General features: G+C 43.9%; 1 protein-coding gene across 3 annotated transcripts in view; it reads right to left on the bottom strand.

Annotated features, from left to right (window-relative positions):
- TMEFF2 (transmembrane protein with EGF like and two follistatin like domains 2) overlaps window positions 1-8475 on the bottom strand; it is a 386403-nt gene extending 377928 nt beyond the window's left edge. For all 3 annotated transcript variants that reach the window (XM_061612885.1, XM_061612887.1, XM_061612886.1), the window contains exons 1-2: window positions 7910-8475; window positions 5579-5688 (exon numbers count right to left, since the gene is read on the bottom strand). In XM_061612885.1, the coding sequence (XP_061468869.1) occupies window positions 5579-5688; window positions 7910-8093 (294 nt within the window). In that variant the 5' untranslated portion in view covers window positions 8094-8475. The remainder of the gene's footprint in view (window positions 1-5578; window positions 5689-7909) is intronic.
- Between the last annotated feature and the right edge of the window lie 17442 nt (window positions 8476-25917).

The following is a 25917-nucleotide window of genomic DNA, read 5'->3' as shown; positions in this document are numbered from 1 at the left end:
TTGGGGCTTTGGGAGCAAACCAGGGAGGTGTCAAGTATCTGCAAGACCATGATATATGACTGCTCCTGAGCATGGTGATCACAGGTTGTTCAGGCCTGACTTAACCCATTGTGGCGCAGCAATTGCAAGTACTCTTGGATGAAACAGATTATCTTGACCTATTCCAGTCTGGGTTCAGGCCTGGTTGTGGGACTGAATCGGCCTTGGTCACCCTGATGAATGATCTTTATTGGGAGAAGGGCAGGGGGAGTACGACCCTGTTATTCTTACTTGATCTCTCAGCAGCTTTTGATACCGTTGACCATGGTATCCTTCTGGGCCGACTGGTGAGCTGGGTATTGGAGGCACTGTTTTACAGTGGTTCCGATCCTATCTCCAAGGTCGTTTTGAGAGAATGACTGTCTTTCGGCCCCCTGGCAGTTGTGCTGTGGGGAGCCGCAGGGTACCATCTTGTCCCCATGCTGTTTAACATCTATATGAAGCCCGTGGGAGATTTGGGGTGAGATGTCAGCAGTATGCTGACGATATCCAGCTCTATTTCTCTGTAACATCTGAATCGGGAGAAGCCATGCAACACCTAGACTGCTGCCTGGACTCGGTGGTGGGCTGAATGAGGGCCAATAAACTGAGCCTGAATCCTAGCAAGACAGAGGCGCTGTGGGTTGGTGGTTCCCGAGTTTGGATAATTGGTCAGTTGCCTGCTTTGGATGGGGTCGTACTCCCTCTGAAAGAGCATGCCCATAGTCTGGGGGTGCTCCTGGATCCATCTTTGTCGCTAGAGGCCCAGGTGACCTCAGTAGCTAGTAGTGCCGTTTACCAGCTTCCACTGGTAAGACAGCCACAGCTGTTTCTGGACTGGGATAGCCTGACCACTGTTGTCCATGCACTGGTAACCTTCAGGCTGGATTACTGTAATGCGCTCTATGTGGAGCTGCCCTTGAGGTTGGTCTGGAAGCTGCAGCTGATGCAAAATGCAGTGGCGAGACTGCTCATTGGGGCAGGGTATTGCCAACATGTCACCCTGCTGCTGAAAGAATTGCACTGGCTACCTATTAAGCAACCCGGCTAAGTTCAAGGTTCTAGTTTTGGTATACAAAGCCCTATACAGCTTGGGACCAGGACACCTGAAAGACCGTCTTATCCCTTACATACCCAGTCGATCACTGCACTCTGCAGGTGAGGACCTCCTGCAGATACCATCTTATCAGGAGGTCTGTTCTGCACAACATAGGAAATGGATCTTTAGTGTAGTGACACCTACCCTTTGGAATTCCCTCCCCTTAAATATTAGACAAGCGCCACCTCTGTTATCTTTTCACCACCTACTGAAGACCTTCCTCTTTCAACACGCTTTTTAATTACAGACGCTATCCCAGTCTGTTAGAATTGCTTTTTAATATGTTTGGGGAGGAGAGCCTGGCTGGGAGTCCAGAATCTGTGAGTTCAAATCCCTGCTCATATCTCCTGGGTGTAAAGGGCCAGCGAAAGATCACCCCACAGTGAGTGGCTCAGGGGTTATGTGCCCTGCCACCTGTGCAGCTGTGGGCAAGCTGCAGAGTCCCAAGGAGCCCACTTGCCCCCCAGCTGGCAGTTGCGGACAAGGAAGGGGCTGGCTTGTGCAACTGTGGCAAGCTGAGCGGGCCCTAGCCAGCTGGGGAGGACTAGCCTCAGAGGGAGGCAATGGTAAACCCGCTCTGAATACCGCTTACCATGAAATCCCTATTCATAGGGTAGCCATAAGTTGGGATCAACTTGAAGGCAGACCAAACCTTTTTTAAAATATGTTTTTAAAGCTTTTTAAAAATGTTTTGTTTTAATATATTATAAAGTCTGTTTTTATGATGTTTTAAAGTGTTTTTAATGCTTTTGTTTGCTGCCCTAGGCTCCTACTGGGAGGAAGGATGGGATATAAAAATGAAAAATGAAATGGACTGCCTTCAAGTCGATTCTGACTTATAGCGACCCTATGAATAGGGTTTTCATGGTAAGAGGTATGCAGAGGTGGTTTACCATTGCCTTCCTCTGAGGCTAAGAGGCAGTGACTGGCCCAAGATCACCCAGTGAGCTTCATGGCTGTGTGGGGATTCGAACCCTGGTCTCCCAGGTCATAGTCCAACACCTTAACCTTAACAATCTAGAAATAAATAAATAAACCCATGCCAACATTCCACCGAGTCAGCCTTTGCCTATGTGTTGTGAACATTCCACCAACCAGCCTTCATCAGCTCCCATCAGCTACAGCCAACACATCTGAAGGTTGGAGAAGACTGTACTAAGTGGAATGTCCTCTGTATAGCCACCATAAACCCCACCATAACTGGGTGGGACCACATAACATAGTTTTGAAGACAACTAGTCCTGTATGATTGGTATTTGAATTATTCACCTGGGTACACCGGGCCTGCCATTTGTTCTTGAGAACAGATATAATGGAGGAGGAGAACAGATACAAAATGAGCACAGAAGAGTTGCATCCAATCTTGTTATATTATGGTATCCAGATCTTATGCAGGACAATTTGGCATGGTCTTTCTTTCTTTCTGGCCTTGTTCAAGAGATGGTCTGTATGAGGAGTAGCCTGAGTCATGGCCATTTATAGTGTCACTGGCTTTGTCCAATATGAGCAGTAGATCCATGATAAGCAAGTACAGGGTGAGTGGAACAGACTGTGCTCCCAACATTAGCCAGAAGGCAAATCACAGCAATTCCATTTTTCATCTAATATCTCTGTGTGCCTTAACATGATTTCTGGACTTCATCTTGGAGCGTACTGAATAGCCTGGGGGCAAAGTACAATCCCCCCCTCTCTCTCACACACACACCAAGAAATGGAACTTCTATGTGACAGAGTAAAAAAGATGAAATCCTGGACAAAGTTGAAGTGGAGGCAAAGCCTGTCTCTCACTCCAGAAACTGGAGTTACTAGGAAAGAGGGAATATCTCTTTACTTTTTCCATTCCCATATATAGGGGTGGGGTGGGAATAAAGCACTGCACTTGGGAGCAATGCTCCAGAGAGGCAAAACTCCATCATCCCTGTCACTGGATGCCCTAGCCCCCCCATTCTGTGTGTGTGTGTGTGTGTGTGTGTGTGTGTTTCTTATACAAACACAGAGACAGAGCTCCCTGGCATATACAGTTCTTCTCTACATACACGCACAAACTCTTCACCATAATGTTGTCTTGCTAAGTAGAGTAGTATTTTCCAGCATGGGTTCAGAAAGGGCTGAAACAGGGCCAGGATTCAAGCCCTGGATCTGTTTTCTATCCTAGGCTTGAGAACTCAAACAAAGATTGCCAACCCGTCTCTCTCTAGTTGCTCCTTTAAAAGCAGCAATTAGGAGGTAGCAATCTTCATTTCTATGCCGCAAAAAGCTTTGCAAGATGATTTCTGCAAATCAATCCCCAGTCAAAAAGCACAGGCGCAAGCTTTTTCTGGCCAATTGGCAACCCCACCTAGAACATGTTTTTGCCTGCTTAGTGAATAACTACAGCCAGTACCCACACATTCAGGATAAAGGAAGAGGACTTTCAAGACAGATGGCTCTCAGTAAGATTTGATATCCAGTGACTCCCTTGTTAGAAAATAAGCACAGTGATCAGAGACTGCAGACACCCAGGACCCCAAGCACATTAATTGAATTCTGTATAACTGATCCAAGCCACTTATATTAAGTTAATTCATAATCATTTATAACATGTTCGGGGAGGGGATTAGTATTATTTTAATTTAAAAAACCCTATACTGTTTAGCATGAGAATTAGAGCTATAAGGTAAGGCATATATCTAAAGAAAGCTAACAGCAACTGCCTTTGTTCTTTTGCAGAAACAGCTTCTGTTGTCTTCTCTGCCATTATATAAAAAAACTTCCGTTTTCCCATGTTCACTAACTTAAAACCAACTGCAAAGCCAAGCTGGAACCATGCAGAAGAAACTAAGTGTACTCTGTGCCTCATTTAATTTCACTGCCAGTGGTACTGCCTTTACCCACCAGGCAGAGATACAAGGACAGAGCATTAAATCAATCCCTAGAGAAGAAAACACTTGCAAGTAACTAAGGATTGCAGACCTATACAGAGTTCTTTAGTTCCCCTCTCCTTTGGACAAGAACCGTCCTTAAAGATGATATCTGAACATAGTTTTACATAGCTTAATGGATAGATAAATAACAGCAATATGCTAAGCAGAATGCTTCAGTAAGAAGGATCAAGCAATCCCAAGACTTAATTTAAAGACTGATTAGGCACTAGTTATGAAATGCTATAGATGCTTAAAGGAGTGTTTATTCTGCTAAAACCAAATAGCATATCTTCCAGTTTTCTATACTGTGACGCTGAACAGTGGTGTGTGTGCAGGCATGTGCACAAGCAAGAGTTGTTCAATTGTAATAATACAAGAGAATCCTTGAGTTTATCACAGCCTTCTCTGACCTGGTACCTTTCAGAAGTTGCTGGACTGCAACTCCCATTATCCCTGACCCTTGGCAAATACTGGCTGGGGATGATGAAGATTAGAGTCCAACAACATTTGGAGGGCACCATCTTGGGAAAGGCTGCTTCACAATAACAAATCTGCTCTTAAAGTGCACAGCACTCCACAATACAGGTTCAATGCATGTTAAAAAAGGCAAGTATGTTGTCTGAACACCGAACAAAAAATAGTTCTATTCCATACTGAAAGAAAAGGAATTCTTAATTACTATGTTGGGAGGTAGTCGTGATACTATTTATCTTCCATTAAGGTTCTACTAGCATGTTAATTCCAAACTGTTACTTGGATTCCAGTGCTATCAACACAACATATCTCATGTTTACTTGAGAATGTGGATATAAGCTATCTTAGGCAGATGCATGTGAAAATAAGGTCTTGTTGAATCAGTGGGACTTAGTTCCATGTAATGTTTACTTCAGTGTTTCAGTTATATAAAGCAGCAGGCACAATTCAGTTACAGTTTTTGATGTCATCCTTATAGCAACATCCAGTCTCAGCAAAATGTATGAAAGTTTTGCCACTGACAATGTGGATTTCACCTTTAAACTCAATTGAACTCAATCAGTTCACATAGTATAGTATTTGAACTTCTTTGGATTTTGAACTAGGATTGTGATTTAGCAGGAAATAGTGTTCTCCCCAGGAATTAAGCGGCATTGTTTCAGAAGCAATGAAACACTGTATTAGTGTGCCGTTGATATATGAAAGCAATCTATCGTATAAATCAAATTGTTTGCAACTATTTCAGTAGCCCCTTGAATGTACAAAGCATGTTTGGGTGAATTTAGAAAGCAGAGAAAATTCTAAATTTAAAAAAAGTCCACAACAGTGGAACCACACACACACAACCTGAAGCTGCAGACCATAAAGAGGCATTTGGAAGAACAGCATCTACATTTTCCCAGGGAATCTTCTATCTTCTTGACACCAGTTGGCTGCCCTGCCAGCTATTTAGACTTGCTGCCAGGTTTTCATTCTGACTTCTCTGCATGCAGAGAAATAAATTGCCAAGTGATGGGTTCTAAAGGGAGATCCCTAATTTGTATTCTCATTAGTGAATTAAGGAATGAGAGATCAATCTTCTTACCTTGAACTGACAGACGCAAGTCACGGTGTCTCCAATTCTTAAGCACTCTCCATCAAATTTGCAGGTATTGGTGTCACAGAGAAAGAGATCGTTTTCTCTGTCATCATAACCTCAAACGTAAAGAGAAAAATGCTGTCAGCTTCAGTCTGGCAAGGGATACTATACAGGGCAGTTGCTTTTCAATGTACACGGCACACCTAACATTTGTTGATGAAGCAATATGCAATCTAGATATATTGTCTTCTCATTTTCACTTTGTCTTGTCCCTTTTTTTTCCTGAGGAATTTGCAATCCCTGTTACTCTCCCTTGCCATATCTTCCTCCTCCCATTCTTCTTCTTTTATGAAAGTAGGATACATTTCCTCAAAATCAAGCATTTGGTTGTAAAACGACATGATTCTCTGCCCCTTCCCATTAGATCTTCTGGTCCAAAGTCTTTGAAAGGGAATTTCTCCAGGCAGTGACATAACAAAGCCCCCTAATAATAAAGATAAACAGGCTGTGTGCTTTTTGTGATAGGCTGTCTGATTCCAATGAAGATTGATCACCTCCAGGTTAATAGGAGGGGTGCCAGATTCTTCACAGAGCTGCTGAAAGAGACCGGCTCCTTTCCTCCAGTTTTGACAGGGAGGCTAACAAATCTGGGTGAAGATTCAGCTCACGAATGCCAGCTCAAATTTCAGACCTCAGCTAGTTGCCATCCTACTCTGAGGGTGTGTAGCTAGGTATGAAACCAAACAGCCATATTTAGGCTCCAAAGCCATTAAGATTACATTCTATTGATTTTATTAACATCTCCATGTTCTTAGTCATATCTTGGCTGTGCATTAAAAATGAACACATCACACACAGAGCAAAAGTGACTTATTGCCCCTGATTATTTATATACTGGAAAGAGACACCTCACTGAAGCGTGACATTCTGATTTCAGGAATGCTTTTAATATGAGAGAGCTAGACTAAATAATACTGTATTTGCTGCAGAGGATAATGCAACTTGAAAGGTGATAAAGTATCCCCATAGTTTGTGAATTCAGATATGAGTTAATAAAATGAAATAAACATGAAGTAGCAGGCTCTGATATATATCCAGGATATAGTCCTCCACCTTCAATACAGAGAGAGGTTTTTAAATTTTGTTTAAAGGTATAAAGTTGCACATTATTATTAGTGAAGGGCAAACTGCATCAAAATTCTTCTAGTGTGTTTGGAAATCTCTCTCTGTGTAGTTGTAGATCTATATATGCACAATGTTTCTTTAAATAAAAAATGTGAAGATTCAGCCTGGAAGAGAAGATACTCCCAGAAGCGTTTGCAAACCAGGACTGTGTGGGAAGTACTGCATAAATGGTAAACACACTCCAGACAGAACTACAATTAACCTATTGAGGATGAGGATGATCATAGGAAAAGACAACTGATAGGGGAAGAGAGGCAATAACTCTCTGCGGAGTCTTCCTTATTCAATTAGTATATTTCACTTGAACTGTGCCTGGCAAACCACTTCAAGAAGGGCTGAAACTGACTAGATAGGAAAGGGAAAGGCAGATCTGTCAGAAGAAGGAAGAGCCTTAGGAGCTGATTCTTGATAATTTGCTGTCCCTTTGTGTTCAGTCTGAATTTGGGAATAAACACTTAGCCAAAGTTCCCTCCAAAAAACAATAGGGGTTTTTTTTAATTTAAAAGCTAAGAGAAAAAAGCAGAGGAAAATAAAAAGTTTAGGCAACCCCAAACCCCTTTTTCTTTTTCAAACGGATATGCATAGCTGTAAGGCTATGCATTTCCTTAAAAGCTGTAAGGCAGCTGGGAAAAAAACCTTTCCAGGTTGGTAGATCTATTGGTTCTTCCACAGGAAATCCAACGCAGCATGAAAGATCCCATTTCTTCTCAGACAGTCAAAACTTAATTTATAGCATCTCTCTCTCTCTCTCTGCTGTCCCAACTTTTAATACTTCTAATAACAATAATAGATCATTAGCCAGTTACCTGATCATAACAGCAAACTGCGTCCAGACCATGCAAGTCTACAGATCACAATCAAAAGCCAATCTGAAGCAGAAGCAATTAAAGGTGGTGGAGTTGGAGTGGGGGTTGACAGGAAGTAGTGAAAAATCTATACTTTCTTGCCCTCTGTCCATCCATTCCATTCCTTTGGCATCAAATGCGATCTGTAATTTCCAGTCAACTCTGCTATGTGCAAGCTTTTTAGTGATAAGCCAACCCCACCCCTCCGGTTCCCGATCTCTTAAAAAGAAATGATGCCTCCGTTTAGAAATGGATGGACATCGCTGTACATCTCTCTCTCCTCACACCCCCAGCTCCCCCTGCTTACCAGAGCAATTCCAGCCGGTAGGCGTTTGGCAGTCACTTAAGGAGGTAGGGAAAGCTGCAAGTTTCACTGGTCGGGCTATGATGAGAAACACCACCGGCAGGAGCAACCAGCAAAAGCAATCGCAAAGTGTCCAGCTGCTGCTGCTGCTGCACTGCCGAGATGGGGAAGATTCCCACAACACCATGACTTCTTAACTCAACTCTGCAGCAGCAGCGAGAGAGAAGAGCTCCCCCAAAGCAAATCGCGCTCGGGCTGACGGGGAGCAAGAGGCGGGGGGGCTTCTTAGCATCCCGGGGGGCCCAGCCAACAGCAGGTTAGGAAGAGGCACCCAAGTCCTGGCATGGTGCCGATGATGATGGTGATCCTGAGAGTTTCAGCAGAGATATCCAGGCGCCTGGCCCAGCCCGGGGAGCGGCAGGAGCAGGGATGGCCAGGAAGGAAGAGGAGGAGAAACAGGAGGTTGGAGCAGCCGCTGCCATATAAGGGGTCGGGCTGGGCTGCGCTGGAGAAATAGAGAGTCAAGGCGCTTTGCAGCTAAGCAGCCGCTGCCTCCTCTCCTGCTCTGCTGCCCGCATCCCTCTGGCGTTGGGAAAGCAGCAGGTCCCCTCAGCCCGCCGGGGTCACGTGGCGCAGGCAGCGAGGCCCCTGATTGGACGAGCGGGATGCAGGTCCCTGGGAGGGCGGCGGCGGCGGCGGCAGCTGGAGCGAGAGATGCAGATGCTGATGCTGGGCTCGCTCCGCGCTTGGCGAGGCGCACCGGGGAGGCTCGGGAAGCAGCAGCAGCAGCACCCAGCCCCACCCTGGTGAGCCGACTGGGATCATCCAGCAGGCAGAAGACGGAGACAGAAGCGACGTCTGGAGAGGGATGGGTTGGTGGGGGCCAAGAAGGGGGCAGCAGCAGCAGCCGCACCTTGCCCAGGTAACAGCCCCGGCCGGCCTTCACCTGGCCCAGAACTCCCAGCTGGATCTGCCGCAAGATCTTTCGGCGACACCGTCTGGGCGGGGCTCGCCTATCTCCGCAGCTTTTCGCGGTGCGGCTTCCCCGACGCTAGCGGCACCTGCGCCGCCACGCACTCCCCGCAGCCTGAACAAGAAATGGCACGCACTCGTTGCATGAGGTCCCAACCAGGCGCAGACCAGGAATGTGCAAGTTGTGCGCGGTTACCACGCATGTGCAAGCGCTGTTTGGGGATGTGTGTGCATGTGTATGTACGTTATGTGGTGTTGCGCGGGGAGGTTCTGTTTACGACTGCGTGTACACACGCTGCAACGGGGCCCATAGGCGCGCCGGCATGCTTGCTTACATCTTATACGCCTGTCTGTTGCGACTGGAAGTGGCATGGCAAGTGCCAGGCAAGGGATACCTTGCATGCAGGCCCGCATTCTCCTGAGCCGTGTGTCCATACAACGAGGTGTCAGTCCCACGCGGTCACCTCTTCGCTAGCATGTTCACCTTGCATGTGGGCCTCATAGGTGTACTGTGTCACCGAATTGGTGACTGGGCTCCAGCGGGCTAATTACGCGGATCTGTCGCCCGTAGGAGCTCATCTGCAGTGCCTCCTTCCCAGATTTAAAAGTTCGTTGTCCCGATCTAAAGTGCTTTTTTTTTTTTAAGTGAGAGGGTGGGGAGAGGGGAGAGAAAGAATAAGGCGGATGACAGGAGAAAAATCGCAGTTCGGATACGCGAAAGGGGCTCAATGGGCAAGAAGGCAAAAAATCGAAAGAAGGTGAAATCCACCATTCTTCCTTCCGACAGCAGATGCCCACCCTCTCTCGTTGAGCCCGAGGATTGTCCTTGGAGCTTAACATCGGCGAGTCTTCCGAAGCAGCGGCGGATTCATTCAGGGTGATCCCAGGTGTGTGTGTGTGGGATATTTAAGTTTGCCACCACTTCACTTGGACCTAGGCTAGAGCAGGGATTCCTTGCCTTCCCCCTCCCCCTCTAAAGCCAGTGAACTCCCCCCCACACACACACCCTGCGCACACACAGCTGCGCAGGCCCAACGCCCAGTGTTTTGATTGCGGGTGCCTGAGCGTTTATTTATTTATTTTTAAAAAATCTCTTGTTTTGTCTGGCTTTTGTTTTGACGGAGCCCTTTCCGCGTCCAAGAAACCAAAAGCAGGGAGGCGGGGGTTGCCAGCCAAGGGACATGCCTCCCTCTGGAGCCGGAACAAAGAATTCCTTTGGATTTGATCCTCTCTCTTCACTTCCTCTCCCTGGAAAGTGCCAGCTCCCTGCCTCAAATTGTAGGACTGGAGGCGGAAGAGGGGTTAAGGTTCCCCATCCCACCCCCAGTGATGCGTTCCTCTCCGCATTATCCTCAGCTGGTAGGTCAGAAAGCTGCGATCCCTCCCATGCAGGTAAGAATTCCACTACCCTCCCCCGGCACGCACCTCTCGGTCTCTCTCCGTCCGCCCACCCCATCCCACCTGCAGCAATTAAATTCACAGATCTCCACCTTCTGTGGCCTCAACTCCTTTCTCCACAAAGGCTGCATTAAAAAACAACAGCCCAAGCCAACAACACAGAGATCAATTTGCCCAGACGGCATCAAAGAAATCGTTTGCTACACAACGACAGCTTTAAAGCCTTTAAGGGGGAGAGAAATGCCCATTAAAGGGAGCGGGAGCGAGCTGCCATCTAATATCGAAGGAAGGAAGGAGAAGATCGCGGTTCCGTTGAACCGGAGTAGCAATATAAGTAGGCTCGCAGCGTGGATAGCGATTTAGCCGCCTTAGAACTTGCAAGGCGGGGCAGGCTTTTCCCCCCCCTTCAAACCAGCCAGGTTGGCAAGCTTGATCAGGATTGCATGAGAAACAAAGCAGGCATTAAACGAAAGGAGAGCAAAGCCACTGCAAAAGTGTTTATGTAACAACTGCGACGGTAAAAGGCGAGCCTCGCCGGAGCTGCTGCTTCTAAAACACTGAAGGTGGGGGGGGCGGTGGAGGAGAGACAGATTGCCATCTACTTTTGTAATCTTAGCCCCTGTTAAAGGGAATAGCCGTACAGCCCTGCTTCCCCCCCCCCGCCGTAAAGTAAAACACGCACGCACAACTTCAGCAGAATTAATGACTGTGAAGGGTTAGCAAGTGCATCCATCAAGATTTTCCCCCTCCCTCCCCTGTCTAAATGATTGAAAGGAGCGAGAAATTTCACCCTCTCTCTGTAAACGTTTGGTTTTGTGTTTCTTCTTTGTCCCCCCCCCCCCCGTGGCTTCATTGGTACGCAGGCTGTAGCAGTAACCACCAAGGAGTATCCCCACAAAACTCCACCATGTGGCAGGAGAACATCATCAGTCACTGGATATTGCATTGTGGAAGAAGCAGTTAAATAAATAAAGGGCTCCTAAATGAAATCCTGAAGTCGGCAGCAAGTGCAGAGGGTGGAGGAGAGAGGGGGGGGGTTGTTCACAGCATAGCTTAATGGTTTTATGAGTCAGAGGATTTTAAAAGGTGGGGCAGAATTTTGCTGTTGCTGTTTAGGTTTTTTTTTATAACAGTAGCAGCAACAACAGGTTATTGATTGTGAGGAGTGAATACTTGGGAATGTTTTCTTTTTCCTATTCGTGTAGACTTGCTATGGCGAGTCTCAAAGAATTGGAGTGAGTTGCAACTCCTCAAACTCAATTAAAAAACAACAACCCAAGCAAGGGTATCCTGTGTATAATGTTGAACAAGGAGAGGTCATGGTGCTCCTCACCAGGCGGCTCTGGGCGAAGCACAGAATCTCTTCCTAACCTACCGCACAAGGATGTTGGAAGGATAAAATGGTATGAGCCCAAATCTGATGCTGTAATCTCTTTGGAAGAGGGGTGAGACACCGGTGTTAAGTCAAATCTGAATATCAAGCTTCTCTGTCAAATATTCATATTCAGTGCTGTATAAACATTATTCTGGACAGTCGATGCACAGATTTTGGCAGAAATGAGGACAAATCAGGTGACGGAAAGGTAGTCTGACCATTGCAGAATACTTAGACATAGAGAAGGCTGCCTTAAACCAAGTCAGACTATTGGTCCAAGTATCTCAGTACTGCCAAGGTGGACTGTCAGTAGCTCTGCAGGGTTTCAGATGGAGTCTTTTCCAGCCCTGCCTGAAGATGCCAGGGATTGAACCAGGGCCATTTTGCATGCAAAGCATGGGCTGTGCCACTGAACTACGAACCCTCTTAGGCTGACCTCCTAAGTAACCAAAAGAGCTTTCTCTCACCTGAGACAGGAGCGCTGCAAGATTAGTACATGAAGGCTGCACCTATCTGCAGCTGCTTGGAGGCAAGTCCTTGAAGTGAATGGGACCGTCCTTCTTAGCAGACGTGTGTACGATTGCATTGCAAGGAAACCAAGCAGCAGCAGCCCTATTAAAGCAGCATGGCGCACTAGCAAACTGCCAGATTTCGACCTGGGGATAATAAGAGGAAACAATGAGGGGCCGCTAGGCTTGCGGGAATGCCATAATGTTGCAAACCAGGGTGAAAGAACACTGCACCTTTCTATAGCATTGAGTGCTCAAAGCACAGTATGTGCATTACTTGAGGTACTCTTCTAAATGACCCTGCAGGGTTGGTCATCCCCCCATATGGGGTATTCTTATCCCCAGATTACAGAAAAGAGGGCTGAGGCTTAGAGGGCCTGCCTAATGGCACTGTGGAAGAGGCAGGATCTGAACTCTCTTACCACATCCAGTGGAGGCCAGTCCAATGTGGTGAATGGGGCACTGCTCCAGCAACATCAGTTGGCCCTCGGCAAGTCCCCACCTGTGTACTTTCTTAATTACAACTGGTCCAGAGGGTGGTACTGGCTGTCAGCGTCCTACTCCTAAGTGTTGCACATGTAAAACTCAGCAGGGGAAAAGAGGGGGACAAAAGTAGAATTAGCTGCTTCTGCCAGTTCTTGGCTTTGGCTCCACCTCTACTGTTGGCCTCTTGCCTCACACCTTACCAGTCCCAATGGAGACCAGTCATTGCTGACTACAAAACTGTACCCCGTTCTTAGCAGACTACAGCCAGCTGCCTATCAAGGCTTCCTTGTGCATATCTGCTTCCTGCTGTCTCTAATAGTGAAAGAATGCACCAAATCACCCAGCTCTTTCCAGTCCTCTGAAGACTATGTGTTGAGAGGCTGATCCAGTTTCTGACCATTGGCACCCAATACAATGTGTCCAGACAGCTTTACTCTTAAATTACTGGCTTGAGTCTTATGAACATTCCTATGTGGTATATTCTGCAGCACAGGGATAGCCAACTGGCAGATGCAGATGCATCCACTTTCTACAGCCTCTCCGTGCCAGGTGGGAAGCAGGCCACATTTGACTTGGCAGATGCCCCTCCCATTTGTGAAATGAAAGGATGCTCTAGAGACCTCTGAATTATAGCAGAGGATTCTGGGATGTCTTCTTCTTTTGGACTGGGAGGTGGTATGATCATGTTGGTCCAGGCAATGTGTCCAAGAAGCCCGAGTCCTATTGGGATCAATTGGATTTAAATACTTACAGTAACTGCTGGATATTAGTCCTCCTGGTCTGAATGGGAATTGGTCATGGGTGACTATCGCTGGATTGAGCTCATCAACTACATTTCAGCCCTATATACTATGCATATCATTCCATCTCTGTACTCCTAAACAATCCAAAATGATTAAATGTTATAAAACAACTATACATCTATTTAAAATCTCAAGGAACACATTCACCTCTAACCTTTCTGTCTCAGATGGCTGCTTTTTTTAAAAAATACAGAAGTGAGACATTATTTTTGTCACTGCTTAGGAAAAGGTTTTTATTTTGAAAAAATGGGAAGATGGATAAGAAAAAAAGAAAGCAAAACAGTGTTTAAAAAGATCTAAAGGAGCACAAAATTATTATCATTTGAAAGCATCACAGACAGTAATATGGACACATCAAACAATATTCATATTACCTTGATTTTTAAAAAGTTTTATTTGCAAATAAGATTGTTTCATTTTTTCATAGTTGCATCATTCAGGTTGAAAGTAGCAATTTCTCCATGGAAGCAATATTTCCAGATAAATATTTGGTTTTGTGTGTATGCACCTTTTAAAAATCCTGTATTTATTTATTCATGGGGGGATGCCATTGTTGCTACTGCTTTAGCACCATTTCTGTCTGGCTACTTTTTCCTGCATTTCTTATATGGGGTGATCCCATCCATTCAGGGATCATGGGCATGATGACATCACAACTCTCTGTAAACAATCACATTTGATTAGGTGATAGTGTTAATGAGAACAAATTAGGGCATCTAAGAGTGAGGGTGATGCTTTCTGGATTAATCACATGGATATTCCAACCTCATCATGGACCACACAGTGAATGGGATGCCATATATAAGCATATATGATTTCATGTCTGTATGGATGTTTTTAACACATATGGTACTCTTCAGTTTAAAAAATGCACAGGATGGCTCACATAATTAACAACAATAAAATAAAAAAAAATAAAATGCAGTGTGAAAATCTGCTGAAAGGAACAGAAACTTAATAGATTGATAACTTCCAACAGAACTAACACACCAATAAATTAAAATCAGATTCAGTGATATCCTGAAAAGTCTTGGCAAATTGAACATGGGCAGAACACACATGGAAAGATCCCCAGTTCAACACTTGGCACATCTACTTAACAGCATCTCAGGGAAAGACTTTGCCTAAGACCTCTTGGAGACCTGTTCCAAGATTGACAATGCTAATTGAATAGTGCAACCCTACATGTGTCTACTCAGAAGTAAGTCCCATTGAATCCAAGTGAGCTTACTTGCAGGTTAGTAGTATAGGTTTGCAGCTTAAATAGACTAGTGGTTTGAATCAGCATTAGGGAACTCCATATAGCACTGGTCCTAAGCTTGTAACTAACCAAGATACTCACCAGCTGAAATTTGTCTATGGATTCCCCACCAACAATCTACCTGTTGGTGATTTGTAAATCGTCCATCCATTATGGCAGGGTGGGGAATCCATGACCCTCTGGATGTTGCTGGATTACAATTCCTATTCTTTACCATGCTAGCTGGAGTTGATGGGATTTGAAGCCGAACAACATGGAGGAGGCGTAGATCCCCCACCCTTGCATAGGGATGAATCTTTCAGTTTTGGTTTCTCTCGGTTTCTTGTCTTTCCAGTCAATTTAGTTTACTTATTTATTTACTGAATTTATATCCAGCCTTTCCTTCTGAAGTAGCCCAGGGTGGCAAACACATCCAGAAGAAAACAATTACTGTATCCTTCAGCTACCAAATGCCTGGGTAAACAGGAATGTTTTCAAATTCCTCCTGAAAGTCAATAGAGATGGAGAGAGATGCACCTCACTGAGGAGGGCATTCCACAAATGAGGAGCCATCATTGAAAAGGCCCTGTCACAAGTTAGCACCAACTGGACAGCACTCATTGGTGACACCATCAACAAGGCCTCACCTGCTGAGTACAGGATATGAGATGGGGAAAGTGTTCTTTCACATACTTGGCTCCAAAGCCATTTGGGGCTTTATTTGCTAGCACTAACACCTTGAATTGGACCTCACAGCTCACTGGAAACTAGTGTAGTGCTTTCAGGACATGTAACATATGGTCCCATTGGGCTGTTTCACTTATCAACCTAGCAGCCATATTGTGCACCAGTTGCGGTCTCTATACCATCTTCAAGGACAGCCCCATGTACAGCACATTTGCTGTTATCATTTTGCTTTTTTTAAAGTCCTCATGAAATTCATCAGGATTTTAGTACACATTTTCCTAATATACACATCTTTGTATGCAATTTTGCCTAATATACAAATTTTGCAAACAATTTCCTGAACGTAATACTTTTTTGTATGTTGTTTTCACTAATATATACGTTATTATGCACGTGATCTCCATTTTTGTACACATTTTGGGTCTGAAATGGCATTGTAAGAATTTCACAGGATAACTGCACTTGAATTCACGTATTGAAGCATGAATTATGCATGTTTGCAATAAAAAGTGAATCAAACCAAGTATCTTCCCATCCTTATGTCCTACATTGTGTTGGAGTATTGGTAAAATTAGCAGATGTTAGCTGAGTGTAGTTTGCTCAGCATTCTGTGCAGAATGAGTGTGTGTGGTTTACCTGAGAGAAACCAAGCTTTTGCCTCGCTTTGAATTACTGAGACTTAGACTTGGTTTCAAAATAAGAAAAGACTACTTTATTAAAAGAAAGCCATGCTTGATAGGAATTGATAAGAAAGGCTCTAGTTCTACCTACCTACCTAACTTGGCAGCACAATGCACAGGCTTGGACATTGGCCTCGTGCTTCAGGGGAGAGAGAAGAAAGGAAGATGCTCCCTTTCCCTTTGCTGGTTCCAGAAGAAGAAGGAAAGAGAGAATGGAAGTGAGGTCAGCTCCCTGAGTGTACAATGTAAGGAAGATCGGTAGAGGAACACAGGTAAGGACAGGCAGTCTAGCCAGCTGGAGGACCGTCTCTTTCCCCTTAGGCACTCAAAAAGAACCAAACGGGAGTTGCTCTTGCCATACTTCCAACACATCACACCCATTCTAAGAGTTCTTTCCAACATTCACTTCCAAAAGCTAATTTGAGCATTAAATTGTTATGAACCTTTGATGGGTTCCTATCCACCACTTTGGAATCAAAGCGATCGGTTAGGAAGAAGAAAAAAGACAATACACAGTCACACCCTGGTATGGGTGATTGGTTTACAACAGGGGTAGGGAAAGCTTTGGCCCTCCTGATGTTGTTGGACTACAACTCCCATCAGCCTTGACCATTGGCTATGCTAGCTGGGGCTGATGGGAGTTGCTGTTCAGCAACTCATAGAGGGTCAACGATTCCATACCCCTCAGATAAGAGTCTGTGCCTTCCCAACTGCCTATTATTAAACCCTTTTCTAAGTATCCTTCCCCCACAGGATACCTCTGATAATTGAAGGAGAACACATATCTTTCTTGCATCACTGAAGATCTCACATTTCAGACTGGAAATAACGCAGATAAAACCTTAGCAACATTCTTGTTCCCGAGTTGGAAGAGGCACTACTCCAGCAGAGTTATGTGGTTAATAATTTACATTTCCTTCAAAACTACAGATGATGGTTTTCTCTGTCTAGACCCAGTTTCTCAAGCGTGTGAGCATTTGCCCCTAGAGGGTCATATGAGGAAAGATCCTGTTTGGCATGTACTGAATACTCTGATAGCAAATCTACTTGCTGTTTCAAATGAGCTTTTTCTCTAAACCACACTGGCAAAGCAGCCTAAGAGTTTACAGCTTGCTCTAATTTTAATGAGTAAAAGTTCTAATTGCTATGGGTGCAGTCCATGTGCAATTGACGTCTGTGGCTAAATTCCCAAATAAATTGAATGGGTCTGGATTGCACACATTCCATGCCAAACTAACAACCAAAAAAAAATTGTAGAGCTTAAAATTTGCTGTCCTGTTGACCAGAGACATACATTCTCCAACCTCAAATTTCATAAAGTGGAGAGAAAAAACTTACCGTAGTGAAAGCAATTATTGTTTTCAGCTATTTAATCACTTCCAAAGTACAGGAAGGGGTGAGTAGTGATTTAGTCCTTTTCAGATAGCTGGCTGATACCTTTGTAGTGGGCCAATTGCACTGGGCCTTCCACATGGAAAGGGCTGTTGATTATCAACATTTACACAAAGGTGTTACCTCATTGTTGCCAACATACCCTTCCCACCTCATATAAGCCTAATGGGAAAATATTGCAAACCCAACTCTGCAATGCAACTTGTGCTCCTTTGGCCATGAATTAACAACATTAGACACACTTGGGAAACGCCAGTTGAAGATGGTGGGTGGTGCATCACCAATTAGACTGAAGGCCCTTCCACTGCCACTAATTTTGGATTCATCACATACTACCAAATTTGGGTTGTGCAATTAAAGGTGATGTGGAGGTCTTGAGCAACAAATCTGCTTTCCCCCTCAAAACTGGACTTTTTGGGATAAGGAAAGCAATGAGAAAATGCACGGGAAAGTGTGGGATAACATTTGCTTAATGCCATGTCATCTACCTTCCCTGCAACAAATCAGGATGCATGCTCAATACATAGGTCACCTGGAAGCGACCTTAACGATTTAGAAATGGAAGCAGGTATCCTCATACCTCATCTACAAAAATAGCGAGTGGTCCTCTCTCCCCCCTTTGCTGGGAGGAGTCAATGGTTTGGCCAGAAAGATTATCTGTGAGAGAGCAAACCGGGCATCAACCGCTTCTGACTGGCTGTGATCCTGCTTGAGTTCTTCTTGGCCAGCAGAAGCTGCCTCTGCCTGCGAGTGTAGCTTCAGAGTGGCCAAAGACAAGCAACTGAGGAGGCCAGATCATTGGTTGGCATCTAACTTGCGTTTGAGACACTGCAGAACAGTCACTAAGCAGGGAGCTTGGCATGATCTTTCTGTATAGTTGTTCCTGATAATGTTGCAGAGTTGTTTTTGCATTGGCCCTACCCTATTTTGTAGGGTCACACTGGCAGGTCACCAAGTGTCTCCAGGATGTCTTGATGACACTTTGAAAGTGGAGATGCCAAGAAAAGGCAAAGAAGCTTCAAGAAAAGGCAATGAAGAAACAACCTGAATGCACACATTTCCTCACCCCCATCCCAAATGCCACCTGTCTCAGAAGGCATATCAACAGGCTTTGGAGAAGGCTATCTCCTTAGGGGTCGTCCTCCTCCCAAAATCATGTTATGTGTTGGTGGTCATGAGCCACAACTCACTAATTCCAACCAAAAAGTAGCCTACCACTGAATAGCCTATTCATGAGGCTAATATATCCTTATGCAGAAGGACTGAAGGGATACAGTACATTGCAAGCAAATCCAAATTCCCAAATGAATTGAATGGGTCTGTAATTTTGTGTCTTTCAATTTTAGAGACAACTAGAGATGGGATCCAGGGCTGTCTGTCCATGAACAGTAGGAATCTATCAGTGGGAAGGGGAAGAAAGGCCATTTTTAGTAATTCCATGTCCCTCCTGAAGCCTCCCTATACCTGCTTCAGAGGGGCTCCCAATGCTCTGGAGCAGATGTAGAGTGGGATGGTAGGAGGAAATCAATGAAAATTGCCTCCCTGTCTTGTTTCATTGACTGATTGTTTCCATCAGCAAATGGACAGCATTGGACACCCATAACATACTGCTTCTCATGTCAAATATAGATGATCTTTGGAGAGGTTGATCCATGGTGCAGCGAGAAAAAAAGGGAACTTCAAATTGACATTCCGCTTCTGGGCCTCTCAGACTCTTAAAAAGGACCTGACCTGGTCCTACAATTGACCGAAAAAGTGGTTTAACTTTAATACTAATTATATAGAGCAAGTTACCAGATATCCCCTTCTTTTATTTCTTTTTAAAAGACAGCATGTCCTGAGGGTTAGAGACTACCTAGGAATTTGGAATATATTTTCTCATCTATCAACCCAGTATGTACTATTTATCGTATCTCCTTCTGGCTCTTTTTCAACATAGGGAGGAAAGGAGTGACTGCTGACTGACTAATTAACCAAGGTAATGCTTCTTCGTATGTATCAGCACTCATTAGATGAGTGAAAAAAAATATAATTGTTACTCTTGCGCTTTCTGTCCCTATAGGCACCTGACACTTTCTGGGAGCACGTAGTGAGACATTGTAATTGTTAGACTCTCCCAACATTCATCATTAGATTAATGATACATTTCACTTCTCAGTCAGAGCTGATAAAGTTGGCCTCACGGGTATAACCATGCAGGTGCCACTTCTTATTTTTAATGAAGGAGGTCAGAACAGTGGTAATCTCATTGTTTTGAGAGGTCGACCCGGTGGGTACTCTTTGAGTTGACTGTAAGAACCGAGAGAGAGAGAGAGAGGCTAACTAAGGATGTTTTCTGATTTGCTGTTCATTGTGTCCCGAGCATACCACCCTGTCATTCTGTATGGCCTTATGGCAGATTCAGTGAACACCTTTGGGAGAATTTGGGTGATGAGCATGATATAGGGCCAACTGCAACCAAAAAGAAATCTGGGTTCTTGTGCTTTGCTACTGGGCCAATTCAAGGTTCTAGTTTTGGTGTACAAAGCCCTATACCGCTTGGGACCTGGATACCTGAAAGACCGTCTTATCCCTTATATACCCAGTTGATCAATGAGCTTTGCAGGTGAGGGCCTCCTGCAGATACCATCTTATCAGGAAGTCCATTCTGCACAACATAGGAAACGGACCTTTAGTGTGGCATCACCTACCCTGTGGAATTCCCTCCCCTTAAGTATTAGACAGGTGGCATCTCTGTTATCTTTTTGGCGCCTATTGAAGACCTTCCTCTTTCAACAAGCCTTTTAAATAGAGACCCCAGTCTGCGTCTGTGTTGGAATTGCTTTTAATATGTTCTTAAACCTTCTTTTTAAAAATGTTTTTAATCTTAGATGATGTTTTGAAAGTTTTTTTAAGAAATTAGTTTATAGATGTTTTGTTTTAATGTGTTTTAAAGTTTGTTTTTATGATGTTTTAAAGTTTTTAGTGCTTTTGTTTGCCGCCCTGGGCTCCTGCCAGGAGGAAGGGCGGGATATAAATCAAATAATAAATAAACAAATAAAGAAAGAAAGAAAGAGAGAGAGAGGGCCTGACCAAGAGTCCTTCACACACAAGGGATTTCCATGCCTCTTTGACAGAAAATACTGTGCATACAGAGACATTACGTGGTTGTTGTGTCCCACAACCCTCATGACAGGACCAGGCCAGAACTGTATGACACCTCAAAGGAAGAAAAGGACCTTGTTGCTGGCTCTAGAACTTACAGAGTTCAAAGAAAGTCATCAGATATCAATAACCCTCCTTAGACTCCTATCCTGGAAGATACCAATGTGTCCTGACTGGTCTCCAGACACACCAAGTTCACTCCCAGAAGCAAAGGTGATGGTATGCCCAGAACCAGGGGCATAGTGCCCATCTGCAGCACAAGGCTGACCAAGCCCTACTCATGAGAAGAAAGCTAGATTCCTCACATGATCTGGACAGGCCAGGAAGGTAATGGGCAACAGAGTGCAGCTATAAAGCTGCTTAATTGGGGCCAACTTCATGCTGAAGCAACAGCTCATCCTTCTGTGCTCCCTGGGACTTCTCTTGGACAGCTCCTGTGTTATTTAGAAAGTATTGATCCCTGACCAGCTGGGCAGCTCCCTCTCTGTTCTTGGAAGGCAGGATTTTGAGCCATATGTCGGCAGTGGTAGAAGCTGGGCACCAGTATTCCCAGAGATGGGCTTATGTTTTATATTCATTTTTCCTTTCCATCATGCTTGACTTACCCTCCTCAACTTGTGTGTGTGTGTGTGTGTTTCTGTCTATCTATTAATCTACCTACCATCTGACACCTGATCTCTCTTTGTGACCTTGGATGCTGTCTCTAACATCATTTGCCTCCAAAAGAAGTAAATTGTTGTATGAACCAAATCTCACACTTCATTCCAGTTTCTGTGTCTCTTCTTGGGGCATACGCTCATGCTAGATCAGTTATGTCTCGTGTAAATTTGTTATATGTTTGCATTTGTTGGAGGAAATGGGCATCATATAGCATGATCCTTTTGTGTATGTTTATTTTTAAAAAATCCCCACTAAATGCTGCTGTGTAGTAACTGAGCTTAGTATTACAGCCAGATATTGTTTACCTCCCTCTTTGCGTTGTGGATTGGGGTCTTGTGATTGATAAAGTAGGAGAGGACCACATTTCTTTTTGAGATCAGCATCTATCAGCCAAACTCAGTTCACACATATTCTTTGGAAATCTAAATAATGGCTGCCATAACAGCCTAGTGCCTGAATATTTTTTATACAGGCTTACAAAGCATTCAAACTGTGAACAATCAAATATAAGGGCTTTGTTAATGCTGTGCACTGGTGTGAGATATTATTTGGAAGATAGGAAGGTGGTTAGCACCATGCAAATATAATGCCAAAACAATCTCCCTTGGATACCAAACCTGCACACAAAATCCTTTTTAGACCCCTATTTTCTCAAAATGAGCATGGTTTAGAGAATCAAACAATTCTACGACTTATGGCTCTAGGTTACAAAGATAGTAAGGTTTGGCAGCAGTATTCTTGTTCCCAAGTAACATTGGCTCATTATGGCGCCATCCTGATGGAGCACTTTGATTAGACAAAGGGTTTAGAAATTACCCTAATCTGAATTTACTTACAAATAATAACTCTGAGGATTTGTTTGTAATAATATCATGGTTTGTAACAAAATAGCTCAAAATTATGTGTCAGTACCTATTAATGTGTGCACGTGTGTGTGAGTGAGTGTTTTAAAATAGCTTTCAGATGCTTTTTGCTGAGCACATGGTGTAGGCTGCAATCCTAAACAAATAAGAAAGTCTCATTTTGCTCAGTGGAACTTACTTTTAGTAGACATGTTTAGGGGCAGACTGTTTGTTACAATCATTGCATATGACCTGGACCATTGGGGGAGATGAATTCAAATCTCATCTTCACCTGTGTAAGGACTGGAACTGGCAAGTTTGAGCTATGGCACCTGATGTAAGCAAAGTCTGGTTGAAACAAGACGACGACAATGACTTATTGTTTCTTACAAGCATATCCTTTACAGAGCTTGGAAAAGTTACTTTTTTGAACTACAACTCCCATCAGCCCAATCCAGTGGCCATGCTGGCTGGGGCTGATGGGAGTTGTAGTTCAAAAAAGTAACTTTTCCAAGCTCTGCCTTTCCTCCAAGGAGCCCAAGATAGTGTACATGGTTCTCCCCTTCCCATTTTATCCTTACAACAACCCTACATTCAGAAATAAAAAGAAAACACATGTAAGGTTCCATATAGCTGGCATGTCATTTAACAGAGCTGCTGGTGCCATCACATGCAGTATGTTGGCACTAATGATGCCCATGGGCTAGGCACATGCCATGATGGCATACTCAGGCTGCACACATAGATGAGGCAACTCCAGTGGTGTTAGTGGGTTTTTTTTAAGATGCAGGAACTCATCATGACAGCCCCTATAGCCATACCCTAAAGTCCAAAATGCAGACAACTGCACTGAAACACAAACACAAACACCCACCCACACCAAAGAAAGCAGCAGTATATAGAATAATTCCCAATTTATTAGGATCTGCTGATAGTCATAGTATAGTGACCTTGCAAAGGGTGATGTAGTGGTTAGCAGGTTGGAATTTAATGAAATTTAAGACTCTTGAGACCAAATTAGATGGATGAGGAGGCATGTGGAGGAGTTTTTTTTAATGCAATCAGAGAAATCTCTGCATTTGATTTGGGGGTGAGTGCTTAACCTTTTCCTTGTAGTCCCTGCCCTGATTCAGCTCTCTCTCTCTCTCTTGGATAGGTGAGAATTTCAGTTCAATTTTGATGTAAAAGTGAATCTACCTAATTCACACTTCCCAAAACAATATGCAAACTGAAACACAGCTGACCTGCAAAACTCACAATTCTCCAAATTTTGAGATGCGGTTTTCCAACTACTTAATGTGCTCAAAAATACATATATTATTAAGGGAAAGTGTGCATAAATGCATATATTAGTGAAAACAAAATACAAAAATGCATTATATGAGGGGAAATTGCTTGCTTAAATATGCATATCAAGCAAATTCCATACAAAAAGGTGTGAGTTCAGAGAAATACACACTAAAATGCTGACATATTTTCATAAGGACAGTGTGTGTGTGTGTGTGTGTGTGTGTGTGTGTGTGTGTGTGGTGTGTGTGTGTGTGTGGCCTGAGTCAATACAATATTAAATTAAAATTAAATTCAAAAGGGATCGCAGCTTTTCTTAGGTTTGATGTCTGAATACTATAGAAAAGTGGAAGAACTAGCTCAGGGCTTGCCCTCTTAACTCTCAACCTCAATTCTGTCTCCCTCTTTCTCTCTCCACACATTAGTGCTTGATCTGGCTTGGATGTTCCTTCCACAGTTAAGTTCTGGTCCCTAGGTACAGCAAGCAAGACACTGCAGTCAGTTGTTATGTCCTTGAGTTGCGCCATTCCCTCTATCATTAGCCTTGCCCTTATCATCTTAGGCAGAGGTAGGGGAGGAGGGGAGGCTTTGTCCCTCTCTGCTGTCCTGTACTGGGGTTTCTGGGCAAGAACCACTTATTTATCAAGATGCTTTCCCTTTCTTTCATCTTACTTTAGCCCAAATATGACACAGGGAGCAGTAACGTGTGGCACTGTTGGAAAGAAGCAGCAGGAATGATGGGCCTCACTGTACCTCTGCCTGCTTCACATCTGCTGCTCTGATGCTTACTCCCAAGCTCAACAGACGAGGACAGAAGTTGCCAACTTTTTTGGTCCAGTGGGCATATCTGGAATTTTCAGAAAATGCCATGGCACCAGTATGATCCTGTATTTAATATAATGTATAGTTACATGAAAATGCCCAAAGTGACCCACTATATGTATCCAAGGGATCTACAGTGACCCACTATATCCAGTGGATGAAATCTGTGGATCTACTCTGAGTATGACTAATGTTGGATATCACCTGATATCTATCTATCCATCCATCTACTCATCCATCCAGGGGTGCCAACATGATTTCCTTGGCCCAGTACGTTGTATGTAGTTTACATTCTCACCCACCCCATCTCCCTGCAATCTATTGGCAAGAACTGCTGCTTATATACATATATGATTAACAAAACAGTTATTTTGAATCCACAGTCTTGATTTAAGATATATTTAACAGATTTTTAACCTGCCTTTCAGAGATCCTCCCCTAACAAGGCATTTTACAACAATTATAAATAGTTCAAAACCCCTAATCATGTAATTATTAAATAACATTTACACATAAAAATTACATTAAAAAGATAGGAGCAGTTAAAAAAAACATGTGAGCTTGACTGATCCAACAAGATAGTCACGGCCACAGCCCTTCACAGCTGCGCTCCTTTCCACTTTCTGTGTGTCCAGGCGGCATATCCAGTTGTTTGGGAGCCTTCTCTTCTGCCATCAAATGTGACGAAGATGTTGAGAGGTTTAAAACAGTTTGCAATTTGTCCTGGGGAACTGGTGAAAAGGAAGCACATGGTAAAATCCAAATGTACAAATAATGGACTGGATTTAAAGCTGCCTTTCTGTATGTAAAAGGCATCTTTCATTTGTTTTACACTTTGCACTAGAACAATAGAACAGGGAAACGAAATGCAAATGTGTTCTACTTGCAGAACAACACCAGGAACAACAGAGAGTCTTGGAGCACCTTAAAGATGTTTTAAAACAGAATTGGACAAATTCATGGATGATGCTATCAGTTGCTACTAACCCTGGTGAACATGTTCCACCTCCATTATCAGAGGCAGTATGCTTCTGAATACCAGTTGCTGGAAACCAGAGGAGAGGAGAGTGATCTTGTGCTTAGGTCCTGCTTATAGGCTTCTCATAGGCATCTAGTTGACCACTGTGAGAACAGGGTGCTTGACCTGATGGGCCATTGGCCTGATCCGGCACTGCAGGATCTTATGTTCTTATCCAATCCTACATGAGTGGAGTTTTGCTTGCATGACCGAATTCTTTTTTATTTCCCCCACCCCCACATGCCCCCAAAATCTGCTCCAGGGGATGGGCAGGGGGCTGGAGGGGACAGAACATTCTGTTGCACACCTAGAAGACTGTTGTGAGTGGAGCTGCAGCATTGGACACATCCCCAGCATTTATTTATTTTTCTGGAAAGATGGTCCAAATTGAATTTATCTTGGTTAGCAAAGTTTCATCTGTTAAGATTGTTGTTCTTCCTAAATTCCTGTTATTATTTATGACTTTTTCTGCATTAGTAGATGTAATCTCTCTAAAAAGGGCAGAAAAGATTCTGATAAATTTTGCCTGGCACAAGAAACCTCAAGGGCAGCCTTCCCCAGCCTTAATAATAACACATTTATTCCATGTTGAATGTGATAAGTTGTATCAACATTAAACAACCATAAGAAGAATGTTTGAAAATTCCAAAGCAGTGATTTGATTTCAAATATGCTGCGTAGAAACACACATCAAAA

Source organism: Rhineura floridana, chromosome 2, assembly GCF_030035675.1.
Source record: "Rhineura floridana isolate rRhiFlo1 chromosome 2, rRhiFlo1.hap2, whole genome shotgun sequence".
NCBI classification, from domain to species: domain Eukaryota; kingdom Metazoa; phylum Chordata; class Lepidosauria; order Squamata; family Rhineuridae; genus Rhineura; species Rhineura floridana.
Note: the sequence above shows the minus strand (reverse complement) of the source record. Positions and strands in the feature narration are given on the sequence as shown.